Genomic DNA, 23,175 nt, shown 5'->3' with positions numbered 1-23,175 from the left:
TATAGAAAATAATAGAAAACAAAAAAAAATAACATTTTTGGTTTGAACCCAATGCATTACTGCTACTGGGAACAGAGGACGGTTTATTTATACCGTCGATGGTGACGTGGTTTGGGTGGAGGTTGGCGCGGGTATCCCCGCGACCGTTTCTGACAGTAGGATTTTGATTGGCGGGTGGAGCGGACGATATTTTCTTTATGAGGGGTCTCCATGCCGGAGGTAAGCGTATCCCGTCATCTCTTTTATTAAAATGCCGTCAATAAAAGAGATGATTGCATATGGTTATCTTCGACATGGAGACCTCTCGTAAAGAAAATATCGTCCGGTCCACCCGCCAATCAAAATTCTACTGTCAGAAATGTTCGCTCCAATCCTCACGCTAACCTCCACACAAACCACGTCACCATCGACGGTATAAACGAATTGTCCTCTCTTCCCAGTAGCAGTAATGCATTGGTTAGTGATCAGTGTAGTAGTGTGTGGGGCTCGAGAGACTGAGAACTCGGAAGCTCTGAAGAAGACATAAAAGAGGAAGTTAAAAGCTCGCCGCAATGATAATCGACGCGGTTCAACCCGGAAGGTTGTTGAGTTTAATATTAATTCTTGTAATTTTATGTGACAAGTAATTTTATGTGGGGTCTGAATACTAGAAGAAAATTTGAACAAGGTCCAGAAAAAAAAAACAAATGATACTATTTAATGACAAGATGTTTAATATTTTGGTAAATTCTTAATGATAAAACAAAAGACCTTAAATTAATGCGAAAAATTGCACCGACGGTCTTGAGCTACAGTGCACAGATTCTAAATGTGCCGGTGGGAGATGGCTTCTATGCGCTGTATTATAGTCGATGTATGAGAGAAACTTTTCAAAATAATGAAATAACAAATAATAATATAAAATTTGTTATTTCATTATTTCGAGAACTTTTTCTCTCATACACCAACTATAATACAACGCATAAAAGCCATCTCCCACCGGCATGTTTAGAATCTGTGCACTGTAGTTGTTTGTGGTCTGGTTCTTGAGTCGAACAACAAATTCGAAGTGTATCTTCGAGGTGGGCGTCCGTTAGTCGGGAGCGATATTTGTTTTTCAAAAAATTCATTTGTGAGAAAGACGTTTCGCGCATATACGTTGAGCCAAACATAGTGGCCAAATTGATTGCAAGTTGTCTGCAATTTTCATATTTTGCTGGTAGATGTTTGGATCAAAATTCTTCGGCGGATACCGATTTATAAACGTACAAGGACAAATCTTCTTGAAATTCAATAATCTCCATTTGAAGTAATGCTTTTCACAGATTAAATAACTTAGCAGCCACATCTGTCCATTCTGCCGCTGCATCAACTTTAAATGGTGATTTTAGAAATGAAGATAGTTTGCTTACCTGTGCTGTTGGAATCTTGAAGCAAATTCGTTCCTAAGATCGCCCATAAATATTACGAGCACTGCAATGTCTTCTTCGGAGTACTCCTTATTTTTATTATATTCAAGAATAGTTGGAAAATGAATGAATTCTTGTTGTGCAATATCTTTTTCAAAGATATCCAGCTTACGACGAAAAGCAGACACGCTTTGTATCAGATCACATACTAATTTTCCATTTCCTTGTAAGTCTGTGTTAAGCGCATTCAAATATATTATAGAAAAGCCACAACTAGCATGTTGCGCCTGTTTGTTATATACTCAAAATGTGCCCTGGCTCCCTGTGTAGCTATATTTTGTAAGAAGATCACATGTTCTTTTATTAGCCAGAAACGTTCAATAACTTGACCTTTACTTAACCAACGAGCATTATTGTGTTGTAGTAAGTCATAATATGCTGAATCACATTCAGAAAGAAACTCGTTGAAATGTCGGTGCTGAAGAGCAGAATGAGATATCATAAAATTAATTAACTTCACTAAACTGTCCATGACTTCTTTAAGTCTAGCACTAAGTTTTCCACAAAGGGCTGCCTGGTGTATTATGCACTGATATGTTCATCATTCAATCTTCGCTTATCCACTGCTGGACATAGATCTCCCTCATAATTTTCCATCTATTTCGATCTTGTGCCTCTTGCATCCAATTCCTATGACAACGTTTTAGATCGTCAGTCCAACGTGTTGGTGGACGACCTCTGCTTCGGTAGGCATCATCTCTTGGTCTCCATTCCAGTATCCGCTTTGTCCATCTATTATCTGTCATTCGAGCCACGTGACTTGCCCAGTTCCATTTCAGTGTTGCTACTCTCTCTACTGCATCAGCCACTCCTGTTCTTTGTCGTAGCTGGCGATTTGGGATCTTGTCTCGTAGTGAAACGCCCAACATAGCACGCTCCATCGCCCTTTCGCACTGATATGTTATTAAATTTGAATTTTTATCCCTGATCCTCTTTACTACACCTTTTTCTTTGCCAATCATTGCTGGGGTCCCATCAGTAGAAATCAAAATGATTTTATTATAACTGATGTTAGATTTAGAAATTAATTCATCAATAACCTTGAATAAATCTTCTCCTCGAGCGTTACCTTTCAGCGGCAATATTGCTAGCAACTCTTCCGTAAAAATCTGCAACTCAATATCAAGAAATCTTATAAAAACAGACATTTGTTCATCATCAACAATGTCACATGATTCGTCAAGTGCTATGGCGTAGCAAGGTGCCTTTTGCAAAAGATTAAGAAGAGAGTTTTTAATATCCGCAGCTAAAATTTCCGTTCTTCGTGTATTACTTCGCTCTGATAATGAGATGCTAGGAATTGCTGAGACAACATCTTTTTTTTCTTCAAGAAGTGAGTTAGCTACTGCCAGCATACATTCCTTCACTATCTCAGAATCAGAAAATGGTCTTTGGTGTTTATTAAGTATCCAGTACACACGTAACGGTGCCTCTATCGATTTTCTTGGTCGCCCATGCAGCGAACTAGGATTTTTGTGCTTTTTTCGTAAGAATTAAGATATACCCGAAGTTTTTCTTTACGCGCCTGACTGCCAAGAGGAGAGTTTTTGTGGAGCTGCTGATGAGTTGTTTCGTAGTGTCGCTTCAAATTTCCACTTTTAACTAAGGCGACAGTTTTATTGTATATAAGGCCCACCGGAACCGCTTGCGGCCTATCAGGTAGTGTAAAACAATATTGTTCAGTCCATTCTGCCAGAAACTTTCTATTTTCACTGTTTACTTTTCTACTTTTCGGATCCATATTAACGAAGGTACAAAAAGATGTATAAAACCAACGAAAACGCGAGTAATCACAAAACAAATTAACGGTAGTGCACTACGTGCATGTCACTGACCAATTAGTGAGCCACTGCACAGTCACAGTTTAACCACAAACTTTCTTTTTTATACTATGGCCACTGTCAGTCAGTGGCCAGCAGCGTTGCCAGGCCCATAAATTTTATTTTCCCAAATTGTGTTTTAAAAGTTGCCAGATTTTGAACAGAATTCCCCAGATATATTTCATTATTGTAAACATACAATATTATTATAAAACAATATTTCATCACTTATATATAATTGTTATTATGTTTATTTATCATTTCACTTCCTATTTAAAAATTAACAGCAGTTTTTTTAACTTGATTGACTCAGCAATCGATATTCCGCAGTTCGGTCCACAGTTCAACCTTTCGCGGCCCGGATTCGGACCGCGGTCCGCCTGTTGCCGACCGTTGCTATAGTTGCTAATTTGAGTGACTTGCATTGTATGTGTTTACGTTAACTCATTCAAATGCAAGTTGTGAAAGGCAATTTTTAAAAGTAAATTTAACATGGGCGAAGTGCAGGAACCGCTTGGTAACAGACACTTTATATGGCATTAAACATTCATCCCAATTAGTTTATCTTCAAAAGGGTTGTGTCAATTTTTCACTGTCACAAATAATGGTTAAAACTGTGAATGCAACCAATTTATACAATAAAGAAGATGATGATGAACTACAAGAAGTTGAGTTCATATTAACTAAATAGTGATACATTACACAATACATTAACTACATAGTGAATATTTTTTACTTTTAAATAATTTGTTTGTTTATTTGTCTTCGTTTGTTTCTTTTGCAAAAAATTAAATATATGATTTTTCTACCTTGTTAATTTGTTGTTCAATAGAATATAAGTAAGTACGATAATCCGTACTATGAAATACGATAATTTAAACAACAGCACACGATTTTCTGACTTCGATGTTCTGGCATCGCCCCGTTACAGACACATAGCTATGAAATGAATTGGTTTGATGCCCTATCAAATATTCAAAGCTATCTAGATATAGTCTATAAAATAGAAATATAATGAAATACTTTGCATTAATGACCTGTTCCTTTAAATTTGCCGGTGTGTAAATTTTCAAATTTTGTCCTACCTTTACCATATACGGAGCGGCATCTGATAAAAATATTAAAACATTTTCGCTTTTTATTTCTTTTGACAAAAAGAAAGCAGAGAGTGTTTGCTGAATGAAACAGCTTACAGTCATATTATTGGTTTTCTTCAGTTGTTTTGCAGCTATTAAATAAGGTTTTCCTGGTTCATCCTCTTTTAAAGCGCCGATTATAAGATGCACCATATATTGACCACATGCATATGTACCTTCATCGACAATTATGTAAAAGTTATTATCGCATAAAGAAACTTTAATTTCCTCAATTACTCCGTCATACAATGCATTCACATTGCCCTTTCTTAGTGTTGCCTCGTTAGTAAGATTGAATGCAAATTTTTACAGTACAATATTTGTGCAAAAATTGACTAAAAAATGTATATTTTGCAATTTACACATTTCTTGATTAAACAAACATGTTTCTTTTTTTTATTCATCTTGATCTTGCACATTTTGAAGAGATGTATGGAATCTACTGCTGAATGGGTCCTAACGCAATCTTTTTTAGCTTCAACTTATGAGTCACCGTTTTTAAATGTTGCTCGACTTGAAACTTCTCACAGAAAATTTGTGGAAAAAAAATGTTCAAGCACCAAAAAGTAATCAATTTTCATATGAGGAGCTAAAGAAAAAAGCGGAATTGTCTATAATTTGATAAATTTTTGTATTTTGATGTTTCTCTCTATGTCCTCTAAGTAAAAGCAAATTTGTCCAATAAATATACTCTCCTGAAAAAATTATTTTGTGGACAAGATGCTTTTGTTTGTTAGTTCCTTATTTAAGAAATGAAATGTGAAACGCGAAATGAAATGTGAAATTTACGATTTTGGAACAGGCCTTGCAAAATACTTTCTCCACCTAGCTTTAATTCAGAAAAACACTTTATCCAAGCACTTTTTTGAATAGTAGATATATTTAAATTTAATATATACCAAACACTTCAAAAACACTAATCATGATACAACGTTTACTTTAAATAAAGATTTACCGGTAACTGTCAAAATAAATCGTTTTAAAAAGTATTTTTTTCCTTTTTATTTTAAACTTATCGTCCTTTTTTTAAATAGATTTCTGCAGTTGATATCAAAGCACCAAAAACAAATATAAAATGTAATTTTTATTACAATCAATTGTCGCTTAATCCCATGTAAATATAATATTTAACTTGATATGCTACAGAAAAACAGTTTCAGATACTTCAGTTTTGGTTTATCTTAAAATCGCTGATTGAACAATTTTTCTGAATAATATTAATCAATAATACTGGAGATATTTTTTTAGATGAAATAAAAATTAAAAAAACAATTTGTTTAGGTAAGCCCATAAAAAATAATAAAATAATTATGTGTGCGAAGCGGATGCGTGTACGATTTAAGCCGCGGAGGTTAAATTTCAAAGTGCGCTTAAGTGGCTTACCGTCTACATCATTATCAGTGGCATTACAGCTTGTTATGAGCCAAAGCCTTCTTCAGAACAATCTTCCATTCGCCCCTGTCTCTGGCAACTCTTCTCCATGCTTTAACTCCGATGGATTTTAGATCACCCTCTATGTTATCTTGATACCTTGAAGTTTTGGTCTTCCTCTGGCTCGTCTTCCCACTGGTCATCTTCGGTCGAAAAATTTTCTGATCGTTACATCTTCATCTCGCTTAATTACATGTCCTATCCATCGAAGGCGTGCTAATTTAATACATTTTACAACGTCAGATTCCCCAAAGCTTCTATATAACTCAAAGTTGTAGCGCCTACGCCACAAACCCTGTTCTTGGATTCCTCCATATATTTTCCTTAGAATTTTTCTCTCGAAACGTTTAAGCAATTCTTGGTCGTTCTGTGTAAGTGACCACGTTTCTGACCCGTATGTTATCTGTTTCCTCAAGCCATAATAGCACTTATTGGCAAGCACTATTCTTCTTTTAATGTCTTCGCTGATATTGTTGTCTTTGGTCAGCAGCGAGCCCAGGTAGACGAAGGTGTCCACACCTTCCAGTTCCAGATCATCAATTAATAGTCTAGGTATCTGGTTGCCCGATCTAGTACAATACATATACTTGGTTTTCTGTGCGTTTATTTATAATCCCACTCTCAGTGCCGACGCCCTTAGTGATCGAAATGCTTCGATCAGAGATTCCGTGGACCTTACCGTCTACTACTTATTTTTATTTCCCGCCTATCTATTTCTTCCAGTTCTTCTGGTTTTCAACATGTTTTCATGATTTTTCTTTTTTTTTTTCTTCTATATCTATGATCTAGCGTATTTATATTTTCCTCGATCTTTCCTTTCTTCTTTTTCGTTACCTTTTTTCATGTAGTGAGTTGTTCTCACTTCACTATTTCTAGTAGCTATTCTTTACTTATTTCTCTCAAACAATTTATCACCTTTGGATTTATATCATCTGCACCCATTATTTCTTCTTGGATATTTTTAATGTTGATTTCTTCTATTTCTTGTCATTCTCGTTTTTTGTTACAATGCAGAGGTCTTATTAGGTGTCTCCCAACTGCTTCTATGTTTCTCTGTCCTGTGCCAATCTCATCCACTGCTCTTATGTCGTCTACTCATCTCTTTTTAGTTGTAATCATCTTTAATTTAATGTTAAAATACACACTACGGAATATATGCTTATTCTCATGCAATTAACAATTAAATAATAATCTGTTCTTAATATTCTTATAATGCCTTGTATCCGTTTGATATAATAGGATACTTTCGATGTAGTTGGTAGGTACTTTGAATTCACCTTAACTCATAGTCACCTTAAGTCATATATCGAGAACACCCAACTAGGAACTAAACATTTTAGACTTTTCAAACAAATGAAGATATTTCTTGATATTTTTAGTACAATAAATTTTTTTAGATGTATGCTTTATTTGTTCAATATTTTGTTGAATCGTTGTTTATATCACTTTGCTTCTTCATTATCGAAGTAACTTATGCTCATATATTATAACATCACAGTACAAATCAATATACCATGTTTTTATTAATTTGCATATTCGGATATACTTGAAATACGATTATTACGTGAATATTGTATTTAGCTTCAGCCCTTCGGACAACAAATTCGTTACGTGTTCAGACGATGGTACTTTGCGGATATGGGACTTTTTCCGGTATCAAGAGGAGAGAGTACTTCGAGGTAAGTACAATATTGTTGTTTACATTTTACACTTGAAAAATATTAAGTATTACTGTCTTTTTTTCTTTTGTCATAATTTTTGCAAACTATTCACTGCTGTCACATGTATTCATTCTAGCCCACTTTTGTTTTCTGTAGTTAGTCTAAAATACACCTTTGTCCTATTTTCTGAAATGTGATTGTTTTGTACTCTTATTTTTATACAAATATTGATTAGTTTGAGAAGGTCAAAAGGATTGGGTATTCATTGTTAATACACTTTTTATTCTTATGATTGTGTATTCTAAGTTAACTACTAAGAAGTATTAGTGAGACTTTTTTTTTGTTTTCTGGTATTGGACGTTTTTTTTTTTATTTTTCTGTATTTATGATCCTAATATAAACATTTGATCGTATTTAAGATCATTCAAGAATATCTTAACTGAAGATGTAATATAAGGATGATATAAAATACTTTGGGGAGGAAACCACAATATCTTGATTTAAACTAGATTTAAGTATTACGAACTATTTTCTTCTCTTATGCTTATATTCTTGCAGTCGACGGATTAAGATTATATTTCTTTATTAAATATTTTTCTTTCTCTAAAAAGATTTTGTTCATTCATATTTTCTCTATTTAATTTAGCCGTATTTTTCTTCTTATTCAATATTTTATTGAAAAACAATTCCAGAATGTATCTTGCTTTACTTACTTTCTGATTATCATTTTATGCTACTATACGAGGATATAATAATATCTAATTGACTTATACGGGTTCCATGCATAAAGAAAATATTGAATTTAATACGATTGGCGATCAATGTCCTTTGTATGTCACCATGAAAAATTGGATTCCAACGTTCATAAGATGTAAATGTTTCATTGAAGGTGATCCACCCAAACCACGTCACCATCGATGGTATAAATGAACCGTTCGCTCTTCTCAGTAGCAGTACTGCTTTGTTTAGTGGTCAGTGTAGTAGTGTCTGGGGACTCGGGAGACTGAGACCTGGGAAGCCCCGAAAAACCTTCCAAGAATGTTGAGTTTAATATTAATTCTTGTAATAGTATTATATATATATATATATATATATATATATATATATATATATATATATATATATATATATATATATATATATATATATATATAGTAGACTAACCTCTATAACGAGAACTGAAATGGCAGACTAATTACCTCGTTATAAGCGGATCTCGTTATATCAAACAACAATAATACTGTGCATACACATGAATATGTAGTTTTCTAAAACATTAACTTAGCAATATAAGATGCTAAATATTATTTGAATGGCGTTTTTGAAAAAAAGTTGTTTACTTTTATTGTCAACGATATACATTAAAACAAAAAAATCTGTATAAAGCATATTTTCAAGGATAACATAATTTATTGCTTTTACAATTGGAAGAAGTCTGTCATTTTTGACTGCTTTAAATTGTCCAGTATATCTATCATATTTTCTAAACATGTGAAACAGTTGTATGTTTCTTCATTTGCGTTTTGTGTTTGAATAAAGTTTTTTACAACGTTTAAAGCACTTTCCACATCTTGTCTATTAGCACCTTCTTACTATTAGGTGCGAATGGTCAACCTATAAATACCCTAAAAGGGTATTTATTTATAGCCACGGGCGGGCCAAAAACGTAAAAAAAACACGTTTTTCGATCTTATTTTCTCTCGTTATAACCAAATTTGCCTCGCTATATAGTTCAATAGAAATTTCACGGGACATCTAATGTACCTCGTAATAACCGTGTTCGTTATAAAGGGAGTATACTATATATATATATATATATATATATATATATATATATATATATATATATGTAAAAGATAAAATCTTTTAGCGAAAGCCGCTATCGCTTTATTTATATATAGCGCAAAGGATACAGAAAACGATATTATCATATCGTTTTCGTCCACGGCCGCCAAAGTAGGTGGCGCCTTTGTAAGCTAACTACTGTTGTAGTGAAGTTTTGGGAGACATTCGTTGGACTTTCCGAGTTTGAATTTGTATCAGCCCAAGTGTCTGATGAGGCTGGGATACGCCGAAATGATCATAACACTTTATTGATACCGATTCGATCACGGGAAGTTTAACGAATTTGTCCTCCTAGGCAATATATATATATATATATATATATATATATATATATATATATATATATATATATATATATATATATACATCTAGCGGTTAATGTAAGCTCCGTTCTAAAACGGTATTATACTAACTCCAGTAAAATATACACCGTGTATACTATTATCTGAGTAGCGCTTTATGTAGACTCCGACCAACATGTAGGATTAAGTGGACTCCACAAAAGGATAAACCATTTATGGGATCCGTATTTACCATTCTGTGTACATTTCTAAACTTTTGCGATGTTGCCAATAATTGTATTAGTAGTAGATTTTCAAATTTTACAGCAGGTACACTTTGGAACTTGAAATTTATTTAAATATCCATCAATTTAGTCATGGAGGAATTTCAGGATTATTTGGCTAATGAAGTTAAATATAAAATGTTAACCGACACATAACTTTAGTTTACTTTTTAGTTTTAATAAACAAGACGGTAATTTATATTACTTGCTTTATATATTTTCAAAAATAAAGTGTCTATTATAAACTTGGAAAAGTTAAGTTTCCATTTTTATTAATTAGTATTTTTTGTTAAAATGCATTGGCACTGAAACATTTAGTCCATAAATGTACGTACATCGGATAGAGTAATCGTGTAACAGTTTATGAAAGTAGAAGCCCCTTCGGTAGGATTATAATGTTTGTTACCCTATTAATTCAAGAAAACTGTACAACAGGAAGGTCTTTGTAATTTTTCGATTACTGTAGATTATGACATACAATATTTGTTTCATATCGTAGTTGAATTTAAACTACAATAATTTATAAATCAATCTTTAATGACATAATTTTTTACTGTCTAATTTCAATAGGTATGTCGATTTTTAATTAAAATATTTAATGCATTAAAGTCGCGTAGAGATTTTCACTAAACATTTAATTTTAAAGATATTATTATAAAAGTCCAAAAAAAGTATAAAAGTCTAGGGAATTTAATATCCCACTATAGATTTGTTTTATAGATTATCGTAAAGCGTTCGACAGAGCCAAATGGATACACTTATGACTGATACTAAAAGAATTAGGTGTACAACAACACCTAATTTTGCTTATAACTGAACTGTTCGAATACACTACTGGACCATTTAAACTAATATTAAAAGAAAATTGAACTTCAAATGGTAGATTAGCTAACGAAATATAAGTATCTGGGAAAAATTTCTCAAACGATATTAATATTGAAAGAGACTTTAAAGAGCATCTGACACAGCATGCTAAACCGTAAGGCGCCTTAACCAAACAATATGGATATTTGAGAAAAATTATAGCTCGTTTCAGAAAGAATTGTAAATATAACATTAATCTAGATTAAGAAGAAACGCTGAAGAAAAAAACAGTAGCGGTTAGCCTAAATAAAGAAAGGCAAAAATAGATTATATTTGATGTTTTGAAAAAATCGATCCGAAAACCGTATGAAAAACATGTCATAGTATGGACATCGTGCGCGGCGATGCCTCTGCCGTCTGCCTATATCGGAAACTTTTACTACCATTTGACTATTTGTGTACGATTTGTGTAAGGTTAAGTGGCACACCACAAAAAGTGTTTTTATTTTCTCTTTTGTTTAATAATTAAAATGTATTGCTATACTTTTAGATGTTCCAAAAAAAACAAAGGATAATAAACATAAATTATGAGGTACAAAATTCTATTATTTTCTATGCGTAAGTTATTATAGACACATAGGCTATCACACAGTTAAAAACTATGAAACCTACGAAAAAAATACAGTAGACTATGACTACATTTGTGTTTTAGCACTATAGTAAGAACAAGATAAAAATCTAAATACCTACATAATTATATTAACGAGAAGTTAATAAAACTTTTGATAGTTATCAGTAAGAGAAAGCCCATTTCAGACTAGATTATGAAAAATGTTGTTGGTTTTACAATATCAGGTACATTTATATAATGATAGGAATACAAAAATAAAAAAACAACTTGCTTTTTCAAAACAACAATCAATCACTTCATTTTATCACAAAAACTTTAAAAAATTGCAATGTAATTAAACCCTTTTTGTGAGCTATAACACTCTTATGCGCTTTAGGAGCACAACTATCAGCTAAATGTTCTTCATGTGGGAGTCCTGAGTAATAGTACTCCAACATGGTTCTCCTGTAAATTGTCAAACTTAGTCTTAGATAACAACGACAACCTTCTTAGTATTTATGTACAAGATACCGTCTACAATTATGTGATTATGTGTACGTGCTAATATTCTTTTAAAAGAGATTAATAAAATTCGCGGGTAGACACCGCGACATCGGTATGTCCCGTAGCGATAAATTTACCATTTTATTGTAATTAGCATTTAAAAATGAAATTTTCATCTTTCATACAAACATCGATAGTTTTTAGCTATGGATGTATTTGGGTCACACAATCCTGTAGCAGATTTAGTCTAAAAAGTTTTATTTTACGCACAATTAGCACATTGGCTCTGGAAATGACCTATACATATACATTATTAATTATTTCCAATCAAGATTTTTAAGCAGCTCTGCACCATTGGTTCATTTTTGTTGCTTTTTTATTTGCCCTTTCTTTTTATCGTCATCATTACATAGCGCTACAACACTGGGTGAGTCTTCGCTAACTACAACTTTTCTCCACGTTGATCGGTCTTCTATGAATCTGCAATCAAATGAAATATTAATTTTTTGAGATATCCGATTTTGTGTCCGATCTAACTTAGTCAATAAAATTAATTCTCCTGGACTTATAAGAGCTTTCTTCATTCAGTATCTGTTCCTAATCTATACGGATTTGTAGCAGTATAGTAATAAAACCTTATTTGTTTTAGTCATTCTTCATAATTCGCATCACTATATTAAAATAGGTCTGAAGTTGTTCTTTATTTCTTCAGTGGCTTTATTATTAACTGTGATTATTGATCCAATATATTTAAAGTCTTCCATACTTTAAAAAACGTAGTTGTTGACTTTAATGTTTTATCTAAATTCATTGAATTGGTATCTTCTGTGTATTTGCTTGTATTTGGTTTTCACCTCGTTGATTTTAAGTAAAACTTTTTTCATGCTCTCTGGACTTTGTTGAAGATGTCGTTTAGGAACGGGAGAGAGTTTCCTATGAAATCTATATCATAAGCATCATTCTAGGAGCTGCTTTGTTAATTGACCGTTAATGGATTACGTGTTAAAAGGACGTTATTTCTATTTTGGTAAGCTGTTCGTTCATTTTTGATTTATTTGAATCGAGAATCTGTATTTTATTAGATCTCTGGTTTATTTATTTGTTTCCTGTATCGTTATTACAAGGAGTTTGCTGGATACCGAAATAGGGAATCCAGTGGTACGTACATGATCTTTTGATTACCAACATTAGAAAATTTGTCTTACTGTAAAATCGTGATGATTTTACTAGAAAATATAATGTTGTTTAATAATAATGAAGTTGTTTCGCTTTGCCGTCTCCATCGAGGTCGCAGTGAGACTGCTATCGTTATACCTTCTGGTATTTAATATTTTGCCGGTCAAGCAACAATTCCAAGAGTTATTAACTTGGTACTGATATCTCTGCTTCCCGATTTTAGCAAGCCATTAAAACTGCTACATTCATGCTTTCTATTATCCAACGACCAGCCAGACGATTATATATAATAGCCAAGGAAGGTTTTGGCAATTTAATAGGTTTTTTGTGTGTTAGAATATAATTTCTCCAAAAAAGTAAAGATTATCTATCCGCTATCCAGATTTAATCCATCGATTAAATATTAGAATACTATTGAGTAATGCTATTACATACCAGCAAAAAAAAAAACGGTATAATAGTCAGTAACGAGAAAACCAGATAAATGTTCATTAAAAGACAAAAGAGACGATGTAGAATAGGGCATATAACGTAACAATAGACCCATATAATTTTGAAAGGTTTGAAAATTTAAATCCGGAAGTGTAATACAAACTACTAAAATCAGGATATAAAAAAACAATGTAAGTAAAACTCACAAGAAAAGCCCCAGAAATGTTTTACGACCGGGAACTAATGCTAAGGTCAAACAGGAAAATAAAGATTGGATTTAATTTTTTTGCTTAAAACTTAGCATTGCCAGCTTGTATTCTGTTATTCTCTTTTGTAGTGTTTTTGTTAAAAGTGCTCTTAAATCCCAACTATTTAGGCTGATGAACCATTTTAAAGTTGTACTGGTCTATTAAAATATTATGTCCTATTCTGTTTCGTAGTGCTCTTCTTATGATAGCCATATATTTTTTTTATTATCGTTGATTTGGAGGACCCTTTTCTGCGCTTTTTCTATTGAATGTATTAATGTTTTTTTGTTACTAATAATTATACTCGCTACTATATTAAACTCATCCTCGAAAGTCCGTATAATCTGAAGACCTTGACTATTAAACTGTGAGATTTTCTGTATTAGCTTTCAGGGCGATGCTTTCCAAAACGATCGTAAACACGATTGGAGATACGGCATCTTCCTGTTTGAGGTAACTGTACATTTGAAAGTAAGTTGACAGTTATTTCCTTAGGTATGCCTAGTTCTTCCATAGCATTTTAGTTACAATCTTATAATTATATCATATGTTTGTTTAAAATCTATAAATAACTAGCTTAATGTTTTTTTATTCCCATTTCATTTCCCATAACATTTTTCATTAAGTATATAATGTTCCTAACTTCACATTAATCTTTCCTGATTTCACATTTGTGGTTGCTGTATGTCAAAGAAGACACCATTTTCCATAGCGGGTGCTATGATTCCAATGGGATAAAGTACAACCTACATATTTATTGCCAAAATTACTTTGCTGCTGTATCGAGTACCGTTTACTGGTATATGAATTTTGTTACGAATTTATCTTGTGTGCTGAACTCTATCAAATCTTTTACCGCGAATTGAAAAGCACATTTATTTATAACATTTATTTTTAACGTTCTGTGGAATATTTTACGTTTATCTAAATAAGTATTTACTATAGTGTATAATAGTTGTAATTTTATTTTACTATTTGTATCTATATAGGTATAATTTATAATATATGAATTGTCTTATATTATACAAAATCATCCTATTTGTGTAAAGTGATATTTATGTGGCAATTAGTTGTAAAGTCATTAGTCTGTCCTGTCGTATCAAATTTTCCTGATAATTTTTGTAGACAAGCGGTTTAGTTTATGTAATACAATATCCCCAATTGTTCTCATAATATTTAGGTTTCAAAACAGCTGTTACCTACGCTAATTCATTCACCTTTTTAAAGCACTTTGTCCAGTTTTCTGTAAAAGCATATTTATTTTACTTGTAGATTACTCCTTGTTAAAATTAATTTCTTAGGTAAGCCTTGTTCGGCATTAGTATTCTATGGTTTCATTCTTATGATTATATCATGTGTTTGTTTAAAATCTATAAATAACTAGTTTAATGTTTAATGTTTTAACTGCCTAATAGTGAATAATTGATCAACGATTTATTAAGTTGTTCTAATTCCACACTAATGGTCTCCTATTTGATAGTTCACCTATTCACTCAATCGTTCCAGGTGTATTAGAAAAAATACTGTATATCCTAATTATTAATATATAGCTTATATATAGCTTTTACCGCTACAGTTTGTGCAGTACATTTTATCATCACTTTTGTGTATGGGTATACTTTTCAGCAAGTTGGTACTTGCTCTTACTTCTAAATTGACAGATCAGCTGTTTAACTGCCTGTACTGAACTTTCTTTTTCATTTTGTAAATATATATAAAAATTAATAAAAACCACTCTGACATACCGTTGATTGAAATATTGGATACCCTATACTATTTATTCAACGGAAATACTAAGATCACACGGGGAGAATATTATGGGTTATTTCTGGTTTGGTCAAAATTTACACTGAAATTACTAACAAGAGAGTGCTCTCACTTCCACATGTTGAAATTGATATATAGTACCAACAGATGCTAGTCATATACCACCAGCACTAATAAAATGGAAACTATCAAATTAATGTAAATTAGCAGCATGAGAATAGTGCCTCGTACTTTTATATAGAAATTTGTTGACAGACAAATATTTATTTTTTTATATACTAGGTTCTAAAAAAAGTGTACTCAAAACAAATAAATATTATCTAACAAGTGTTTTATTCCAGTTTCATATGAAAGCACCAGATATTAGATATTATAAATTTCGTCATAGGTGCAAATTTGAAATGAAAACCAAATGATAGAGCATATAGTGAAATATAAATATCTTAGCCCTCTATTGCCCGACTTTTTTGTAAACTTTTTTGTTTATAAAATGTTTTAATTTGTATATGTGCTCAAATATCCATTTACAACAACTATTAATTTTTTTAGATTTTTTAAATTTCGTTTGGGGAGAGTTTTGAGAGTGTTTACCAAAAACTAACGAATTAAGTTTTATACTTATTTATTATGCAATTCAAAAAACAAATATTTGTAGTTGTAAAACATAAAGCAACTTTACATTTATCGCACATTACTTTAGAAGTATTACAGCATCCTGGTTTTTCGCATCTTCCCTTTTTTTCAGAAATTACTGGCCAGTGAAGGGTTTGGTCAAGCCTAACTTCCTTTGGTAGGACAATAGCAGTAGATCCTCTCCTCTGTTTTTTTACAATTTCGTTCTCAATTTCACTGAGCCTGGGACGTCCTTTGTTTTTGATCTGGTCATTGCTTGCTAACAGTACGCTACATAAGTGGTACTTAAACTGTAACAAAGGCAACTTCTTTTTAATTTCAAAGTAATTACAATCACGACAGCAAGGGTAATCACAATCACGAGGATGCAACAACCAGCTGTTAACAACAGCTAAATCCAGAAGGTGAAAAAATATTTTTAGATAACACTTTTTAGATCTTATGTCTGTTCGGTAAAAAGCAATTAGTGAATCCATAAGATCGACACCTCCAATAAATTTATTATAAAATTGCACTGAATTTGGACAGCATACAATAATTCTTGATTTTTGTTTCTTATTCCACATCTTGACTAACGAAGTAGGCTCAGAACCAACAAATGTACTAAGCAAATGAACCGGTTTATTATCGTACCACTTTAACACTGTTTGTCTTATGCCATCTACTGTAGCGTGCTTTTCTTCTACAGTACCTCTGCTCTGTTTCTTTATATTCTTGTCATCAGAAAAATGGCAATAAGGCAATCTGTTTGGAAGAACAGTTCCCAAACATTGCAGTTCACGTTTTTCCATTTCAATCTGCAACTGAATGCTATTGAACCAGTTGTTAAAATATACTTTATAGTATTTGTTTGGTTTGACTATCTCACACAATCTTATTACTACATTACCGCTGGTGTCTACATTAGGCAAATGAAGAGGATGTTTAACAGTTCCTGTATATAATTCCCAGTTATAAACAATACCGTTGCTATCACACAAAACAAATGCCTTGTATCCCCATTTTTTGGGTTTGTTCTTCATATATGGTTTTAAAGAATGTGCCTCTTTGAATGGTATCATTTGTTCATCAATACACAATTTTTCACTCATTGGAATACTTTGAAAATTTTAAAATAGACCGTTGATGAATGGTCTAATTTTGTATAACTTATCATTATTGTTGACCATATTTTCGTTATTATTGAAATGCATTTTAGTTTTTATTTCTTCCCAGCGATTCCTAGATATAGTATCGACTATTTAAGCAACACGTGTTTCCTTCTGCCAAAATGATCTTGTCCTTGGCAAGCCATATATTGACATCAGTAGAACATATCCAATAAATTGGTTTAATTCTGCTAGTGTCATATTCAATGGTTTATTTATATTCTTTTGCAGTGCATACAAATTACTTTGTTCTACTATGTTTTCCAGCATATTGGTAGATATCATCTTTTTAAAATAATGTAGAGGGGATTCCGGTTCTAATAATTTGCATGTTGGTGAATTACCTTTCCATTCTGGAATTGGAAATACTGTTCGGAAACCACTCTTCCACTGAATGTTTTTTACGATCATTTTTGACCTTTTGAGCACATTTTGTTCAGTGTGTTTTTCTGTTTTATCGGTATCGCCCTCATCTTCATCTTGGTCCAAATCTAAATTGGTATCCTGGTCTAAATTTGCTTCGTACAAATCATCTTCATTTTCCATTTTATTTGATCCTGGATCGATTGATATCTGAGTACCTCGAAAATTCATTATCACTTTCTTATTATCTAAGCAACATACCTGTTTTTTATCACAGTACTGAAACAACACAATAAAATAAACAAATGTCAACGGTAATCAATATCTAAATGCTGATATAATGCCTCTGTATGTATTTTAAAATATATTGTACACAATTTATAACAATAAATCACGATCGAAAATACAAACTAATAAGGCAGTCATGTCCATTTGACATACTGTTAAACATTTCCATATAGGTTTTGTCATAGGTTCATCGAGTGTATTAAAATGTATAACTAAATGTTGCCTGAAATTAACAGAGGGCATACTAGAGTCGTAAATTGTTTTAAAAAAGTTTTCTGCATCAAAAACTCCTTTGTTGCCTTGAGTACACACGGGGCTATAGAGGGTTAAAATAGCTGTATTGAGCGAGGATAAGGTTATTGATGAGGAAAAAAAGACCTATCGCTGAGGAAGTGAGAAAGTAATTGGCAAACACAAAGAGCACTTTAATTACATTAAATGAAATATGCATTACACACATATCTTGATACACACATCTTGACACACATATCTTGATACACATGAAACAAGACCATTAATAAACACGTTAAGAGAATCTTAAGAAATAATAACCAAAATTTAATTTTTAGTACACAAAAGAAATAATGATAAACAGAAGATACACAAATTAAAAAAACGTTATCCCCTTATTGTACGCAAGAGAGATACCTCTAGGAAAAATCAAAACGATCGAAAATATATACCAAAACAACACAATAAAAGTAAAAGTAGAAGAAGAACTAACCGACCCTATTAAAGGTGACAATGGGATAAGACAGGGATATTACCTGAGTCCTCTATTATTCAACCTGATTATGGATGAAATAATAAAAAATAAGAATTAAAAAGGGATACCAAATGGAAGAAAAACAAATTAAAATAATCTGCTGTGCAGACGACGCAATACTACTCTTTCACAGTGAAAATGATTTACAACGTATGCTGCACCAATTTCATATAACCGCCAGAAAATTTAACATGTTAATTTCCCCAAAAGAGACAAAATGCATGGTTACAAGAGCAAATTTACTAAGATGTTAATTGGAGCTGGAAGGTCATATAATAGAACAAGTGTTAGAGCTTAAATATCTAGGCATCACATTATCTAGCTACGGAAAGCTCGAAACTAAAGTGGAAGACCCAGTGAATAGAGCAAACAGAGCCACAGGCTGCCTAGATGAAACATTATGAAGAAATAAAAATATCGGAAAAGAAACGAAAGGCAGAATTTACAAAACAGTCATCAGACCAATAATGACATACGCGGCAGAAACAAGATCTGACACAGAGATGACCAAAAAGATATGAAACAGCAGAGATGAAAACACTTAGAAAAATTGATGGTAAGACACTATGGGACAGAGCTAGAAGTACAGATATACGACGTAGACGCAAGGTGAAGAACATCAAGAAATGGAAGAGTAGAATGAAACGATCGTATAAGCCGAATGACAACAAATAAAACAATAAAGACGGCAAGAGACGGTTAACCCATAAGAAGACGATCAGTAGGACGACCACGAAAACAATGGAAAGGCAACTTACTGGAGGCACATTGAAAAACAGACAGAGTTATGTCTATATAAAAAGAAAAAGTAGAAGAAGAAGAAGATACACAGGATAAACATTAAAATAGTTGCAAGAAAGATAAAATAAATCAGTCATATTAATGTAGAATATCAGAGGACAGAGTGTTTAGAGAAAATAATGAATGTCATATTAATGTAGAATAGCAGAGGACAGAGTATTTGTCATAGCTTTGGACAAGTGCCCAATTGAAAAAAGAACACAGATCGTTCAAAAAAGACGGAACTCTAGAAAGAAAATAGAATAGATTTAAAAAAATAAAAGCATAAACATGTCTTTTTCTACTTTTTTAATATTGAAGATACGTAAGTAGAACATTGAATTAAAATGTAACCCTTGATATTTGTGATAAACCCATCACCTGAACAGTGGCGCCGATGTATGTAGTTAAGATTGTTTACAATTATTTTAACTGTTTATTTTTTTATTATCTATATATGAGTTGTGACAGATATCACAAACTTATTTATTTTCCACAAAGAGGCTCTTTAGAACCTAAAATTATTACTATACAAATCTGATTCGACATATCTTCAAAAAGTAATACACGGCATGTAAAATTTAAATTTTTAATAAAAAGTAAAAGATTACGCATTACTTATGGGGTTTAAAAAACGAGCCTTTAGGTAGATTGAAGTACTAATAAGACCACCGCAATCGGGCATACCCCGGGTAATGATTAATTAATTAATCGGCTAATTCTTCAGTCACCCCCTTAATATGATTTTGTCAAATTGGTCCTTTTTAGAACCAACTATTCTAATAACATATATCTATAACTGTTAAGGGGGTAAATCTAAAAATCAAGAAAGTTTACTTTACTTAAACTTATCAGACATATGAGCTAAACACGAATCTGACTAATTTCTAGTACAGGAAACACATATAGGGCCTAACCTAGGGTATTTGGTATATAGCTGATCGCTGAAAACCACATTATAGATATAGACATATTATTTCTATCGGAAAAAAGCAAAGAATAACTCAAAGTAAGAAAGGACAAAACCAGTCAGCTGAGAGAACCTTTTAACGATTTTGAGCTTGGATCCACCATCTACATATTTAATGAAAAATAACACAACTACCTACCTTGAGGATCTGAGCACAAAGCTTATTACGCAATCTGGACCAAAAACACTACAATGACTTATCCAGATGATGAACAACTGTATTCAAATTAGGAGATACCCAAAAAATAGAGACAAGCCAAAGTTGTTACCTTACTTAAGCCTGGCAAACACTCCAACGACCACAAAAACTATCGGCTAATATCTTTATTTTGTCAGCTATTCAAAATACTTTTGCACAATATCGTTAATATGATATCACCGATATTAGAAGAAAAACTTAAATTAAAAGACAAAAGTGGCTGTAGACAGGGAAGATCACGTACATCACAAATACTAAATCAAAGACGGGTACGAAAAATATCGGGTATCAGGGGTGGTATTTTTCAATCTAAATGCCGCTTACGACACCTTAAATTACAGAATATTTCTCCAAAAACTATATGATATCCCCTTAGATAACAAACTCACTTATATTGTCTGCGTATGCCTCCACAATAGAATATTTTTTGTATCACTCAATGATAAGAATAGCAGATGAAGAACGGTCTCGCTTGGGGTAGCATAAAGGCCCCTACACTGTATAACATTTACACAAACGAACGATCCATACCGGTAGATACTAGAACTTCTATTATATAGACGATACACCTATTATTACACAATAAAAATAAACAATGAATCAATTTTCAGCCAAAATCCCTGAACAACTCATGTGTGCTCCATTAATCTCCCTAACATAGACGCTTTCACAAAACTGAACATCCAATAATGTCATGAAATTGTTGAACGTAGACTTCATATAAATTCCTTGAAAATAATTTGTATCGCACGGGGTCAGTCACAGATCATTGTTTAAAACAAAAAGGTAAATTGAGGACCAGAAATAATATTTTTCGCATGCTTGTCAGCTAAAAATGAGGTGCGCGTCCTTCCGCCCTTAAAACAAAGACGCTTGCACTATATGCATCTGCTGCCGAATATACCTTGTTAGACAAATTCTTTCTTTTTGTGCAGTTTTGTGTAGTACTACCCATTTTACCACAAAAATATCTATTGTAGCTCTTAACCATATTTATTTTGAGATAACCTTTTATCGAGATATCATATATAGTACACAAATAAGACCAGAACTAAAATAATAAAAAAGCTTTATACAAGATATCGCAGAAGATTGGATGAAATAAAAGTAGTTTTTATTAATCGGATGCTTACATAAAACGTACAAAGACATACTCACGTAAACAAAATATATTACGAAATTTCTGTAATTAAAAAAAAACATTGAGTTCGGCATTTAACTAATAAAATTATATTAAATAAAAAAACAACATTTTTAAAAATGCAGAAAAAATAAAATTTCCTATGCAAGCGAACATTCCATTAAATAATAAGCCCAAATCCTTTTGTATCTATATACCTGTTTTTAAAGAACCAGTTACCTCTTAGTACGTAGTTATACCATGTAATAAGATATCCTTTGTTACTCAGTGTAATGCGTATGACATTACACTGTCTACGAACAGTAGATAAAAATAAGGAGCCCATATAAACCGCTCGGGATATATGTTGAAAATATAAGGTATAATCGCACAGTTGCCAAACTCTCAGAGCTTACTTAAACCGATAAACCTATGGTTCAATTATACATTGAAGAAGATCTCAACGACCCCTATAATATATACACGTGAACTAACCGATATACATTTATGATACAGGGGTATTTACGGGCTTAAAAAATTTTTTAAAAAATTATTAAACTCTACATGTTGATGAATCGACAGAACCAATATTATGGAATGGTCAAGTGAGCTCCGTATATCGGTACCCACTTGACCACGGAGCTCGATTGAACCTGAATTTTAACATGGGCGGAGTCCACTTTATGCCGTAGATATATATATATATATATATATATATATATATATATATATATATATATATATATATATATATATATGTATATAAATTGAAACGCCGAATATATAAATAAACGTCGAAATGAGCAGAATTCATCAAACCTTCTGTGTAAGAATTGATATCAATAGACTGTTATAACGTTATTTCTGTCTTCAGTCAGTCGCAGTCGAGTAGATAAATACTCCTACATGGAAAGCCAGCGAATTGTTCTACTATTTCCTACTTCTCGAGTGGGAGCTACAAAAATCCATGGGGCTATAGAGCATTCAAAGTGTGCAAAGCGTATGTAAAAATGATGGGTGACTTTTATCGATTTGAAGTACAAATTGGAGATACGCGATTTTCTGTTATACGATTTTTGGTGGTAATGTTACATCAAGAAGATACGGACTTTATCTAATAATCAACAATACATTCGTTATTGCGATTATTATTATAGAAAAGACTTGAATAATTGAGAGTTATGTTTTATTTTGAGAGCGTACAAGGCGTACAAGCCTCTTATGAACACAACACAACATCTCTATTATTATGACATCTAGAAAAAAAAAATTATAGCCCTGGAAACTGTTAACAACATGAATTAGAAAAACTTGAGGATGATGCTATTTTGAACATAGTTAATTCCTTTTTTGCAATAAACAATTTGCATACAGAAATTGATGCTGCACAAAACTTAATAAATGTGATTAATAAATCGGATGTCATAGACAAAAATTTGGCTGTAAAAAATATTCTTGATG

At 32.3% G+C, this 23,175-nt stretch overlaps 1 protein-coding gene across 2 annotated transcripts in view; it reads left to right on the top strand.

The window, feature by feature from the left end:
* The window catches only part of Wdr33 (WD repeat domain 33), a 103,770-nt gene that overhangs the window by 57,636 nt on the left and 22,959 nt on the right, over positions 1-23,175 (top strand). For both annotated transcript variants that reach the window (XR_011949672.1, XM_072519342.1), the window contains exon 5: positions 7,417-7,514. Coding sequence is in view for 1 of the 2 variants with exons in the window: in XM_072519342.1 (XP_072375443.1) it covers positions 7,417-7,514 (98 nt within the window). In the remaining variant the exon portion in view is untranslated. The remainder of the gene's footprint in view (positions 1-7,416; positions 7,515-23,175) is intronic.

This window comes from Diabrotica undecimpunctata, chromosome 1 (genome assembly GCF_040954645.1).
Source record: "Diabrotica undecimpunctata isolate CICGRU chromosome 1, icDiaUnde3, whole genome shotgun sequence".
Classification (NCBI taxonomy): domain Eukaryota; kingdom Metazoa; phylum Arthropoda; class Insecta; order Coleoptera; family Chrysomelidae; genus Diabrotica; species Diabrotica undecimpunctata.
Note: the sequence above shows the minus strand (reverse complement) of the source record. Positions and strands in the feature narration are given on the sequence as shown.